Source organism: Xyrauchen texanus, chromosome 9 (genome assembly GCF_025860055.1).
Source record: "Xyrauchen texanus isolate HMW12.3.18 chromosome 9, RBS_HiC_50CHRs, whole genome shotgun sequence".
NCBI lineage: Eukaryota > Metazoa > Chordata > Actinopteri > Cypriniformes > Catostomidae > Xyrauchen > Xyrauchen texanus.
In genome coordinates, this window is record NC_068284.1 from 46,279,272 (window position 1) to 46,282,360 (window position 3,089).

General features: G+C 41.7%; 1 protein-coding gene across 1 annotated transcript in view; it reads left to right on the top strand.

Moving 5' to 3' along the window:
- admp (anti-dorsalizing morphogenic protein) overlaps positions 1-2,838 on the top strand; it is a 3,116-nt gene extending 278 nt beyond the window's left edge. The window contains exons 1-5 of the mRNA XM_052134263.1: positions 1-2; positions 1,454-1,590; positions 1,694-1,816; positions 2,095-2,290; positions 2,411-2,838. The exon at positions 1-2 is cut by the window's left edge and continues 278 nt beyond it. Of these exons, the coding sequence (XP_051990223.1) occupies positions 1-2; positions 1,454-1,590; positions 1,694-1,816; positions 2,095-2,290; positions 2,411-2,838 (886 nt within the window). The remainder of the gene's footprint in view (positions 3-1,453; positions 1,591-1,693; positions 1,817-2,094; positions 2,291-2,410) is intronic.
- The last annotated feature ends 251 nt before the right edge of the window (positions 2,839-3,089 follow it).

Sequence of the window (3,089 nt, forward strand, 5' to 3'; positions counted from 1 at the left end):
ACGTAAGATATGATTTATCATACTCATTTGAAGCGGACCAGGGAGAATGCTGGAAAGCAGTTGTCACTTTCGCATTTTTTTGTGGCGAAAGAAACAATTTCGCTCCTTCCCAAAATGTGGTTTAAAAGATGTTAGGTGAAATACCTTTTAGTGTTGATAAAAGTGGTTTTTAAGTTTTCAGTGCACCTCAAACGTGGTGACTGCTATACTAAAATATTTAAAATGCATTTAATTTTGTTATAAAAAATAATTTTATATTGCATTTGCTTGACCTTGGTGACATTGATCAAGCTCGAATCTGAATGACGACTGTTCAATGAGTTTAAAAGTGTAGACTGGGTTCAATACAAGTTTAGCTCACTGGACAGCATTTGCGCCAGCAGGGACGGATTACCGACTGGGCCAATGGGGCCAGTGCCCAGGGGCCCTTGACTGGCCCTTGACTGCCCCGCCTTGCTTGAAAACCATTTTGGGCATGAACAAAGAACACCCTACCACCCAACCCCTCCCTCCCCCGCTCAACAACTTTTGGGCATAAACAAAGACCCACCTTCCACCCACCCGCTCAACAACTTTTGTGTGCAGGGGGGCCCAGAGCCTTTGCAAGTCACAATCCGTCCCTGTGTGCCAGTGGTGTAGCCATGGCCCAAAATATTAGAGATTATTCAATGACTTCAATTATATATTTATAAAATAGTTTTAAAGAATGCATCAATTCTGATTTCTGAACATGTGAAAGAACTGTTTGAATGCGCCACCTCTCTGTTGTTAAGGAAAATTGGGTAAAGTGGGTGGAAATTTGGCCCATCCATTTTTATTGAGGTCCACCCAAACTTCCCAGCTACGCCCTTGTTTGTGGCATAATGTTGATTACCACAACAATAATCTCGACTCAACCCTCCTTTTCTTTATAAAAAAGCAAAAATAGCGGTTACAATGCAGCATTTACAATGGAAGTGAATCCCGCCAATCCGTAAACGTTAAACTACTTGATGTTCTAAACGTATAGCCACAAGATGTAAGCAATACGTGTGTTATCATGAGTTAAGTGTGAGAAAATTGCCTGTTAAACTTTTCTGTGTAAAGATATATCCAATTTTACAACTTCGCTGCCATGATGGTGTAATGCCGTAAATCTTGAAATCACACAAATACATCGATTTAAACAACTTTACACATCAAATACCAGAAGAACTAATGTAAGTGCTTGTAATAGCTTCACAATTCTGCTTTTAAACCCTCCAAAAATTGGCCCCATTCACTTCCATTTTAAGTGCCTCACTGTAACCTTGATTTTTAAGCGATTTTTGAGTCAAAAGTATATTTGTGGTAATCAACACTATGGCACAAATGCTGTCGATTGAGCTTAGCTTGTAACAAACACAGACTATTCCACAAGCGTGTACAAGTTTACTCAGATCTCACCGTATATTTTCTCTCTATCTCTGTTCAGTGCACAGTGAACAAATTGAGTTTCTCTTCAACCTGTCTACGGTTGCCAAAAGCGAGAAGATCCTCACAGCCGAACTCCATATTTTTAAGCTCAGACCACAAGCATCACTAACTTTCAACAGACATCACTTCTGTCAGGTAAGGTGTTAAATGAACTGACTAAACAGAGTATTCTAGACCTAAAAAGCCCCTTGAAAGTATAAAGCCTTGAAGGTAATCATTTCGATGGTGTTTAAAACAGGTCAGTGTGTATCAGGTTCTTGATAGCAACAAAAAGAACGTCTCACAAGGGAAGAAGCTGCTCTCATCCAGGCTGGTCCCCATCCACTCCACTGGCTGGGAAGTTTTTACCATTACTCAAGCTGTAAGTACACACTAATGCTCACATATTTGGAAAATATAGAAATGGCATTTCAAGCCAATTTTGACCACAATTTACACCTCTAACTTAGACTTTATTACACAATATACCAGCAAGAATATGGTCACGTTAGCATAGATTTGCTTGCGATAGATCAATTAAAGTATACATCAGATCTCCCACATTCCCAAATGCCCCATCCAAGCATATGTTCCTTTTCTGAATCCGCAAATACACTTGCACGCTTCCCTTAATAATAAATACCATGTTTTATCTCAAAGGTGAAATCTTGGATGTCAGATGAGGGCAGTAATTTCGGTCTCCTGGTCACGGTGAGGACTCTGGCAGGCCTTCAGGTTGACCTGAAAACTGTGCGTTTCTCATCAGGCCGTCATCACCACCACAGCAAACAGCCGATGCTGGTTCTCTTCACCGATGACGGTAGACGAGCAGCGTCTCTGGAGGGCACCTCTAAAGGTACGGATGCTCTAAAACATAACTGAGACCTCCATTATGTTCCAAACTATGAGAGAGCAACTTCTGAGTGCTCAAACTGTCCTTTGGGACACTAAACTCAAATTCTCTTTCTCTCTTCAGGTGCAGATGATTCTCGTGCTGGTCCCAGTCTTCCGTTTCCAAGTCTTCCTCTGCCACCAGCCAACCGCCGTATCGCTCGTTCCTCCGATGATGATGAAAGTGGAGAGAAGATACCATGCCAGCGTCAGCCTCTCTACGTCGACTTTGAGGAGATCGGTTGGTCCGGGTGGATCGTATCTCCTCGTGGCTACAACGCCTACCACTGCAAAGGTTCCTGTCCATTCCCCCTGGGCCAGAACATGAGACCAACTAACCATGCCACCGTGCAGTCTATAATCAATGCCCTCAAGCTGACCAAGGGCATCGAGATGCCTTGTTGTGTACCAGACAAACTCTTCAGTATCAACTTGCTGTACTTTGATGATGACGAGAACGTTGTGTTGAAACAGTATGATGATATGGTAGCAGGTAGCTGCGGGTGCCATTGAGTAACTTTACTGATCTCTGTACAGTCTGTCGGCACATAACAAACTGCCATATGGTGAGCCAAGAATTTAGATCTCTGTTACATGCAAAATCACTGAGGTTTATGCCATGTGGCGTGATGCAAAACTTGCTAGTTTTGCTAATCTGTATAATATGTAAATAGATAAATTTTAATATATGCAAGAGTTTGAGGTTGGTCACTTGTAAACAATGTATATTTGTATATTGCATGTTGGTAACTATTATAAATTCT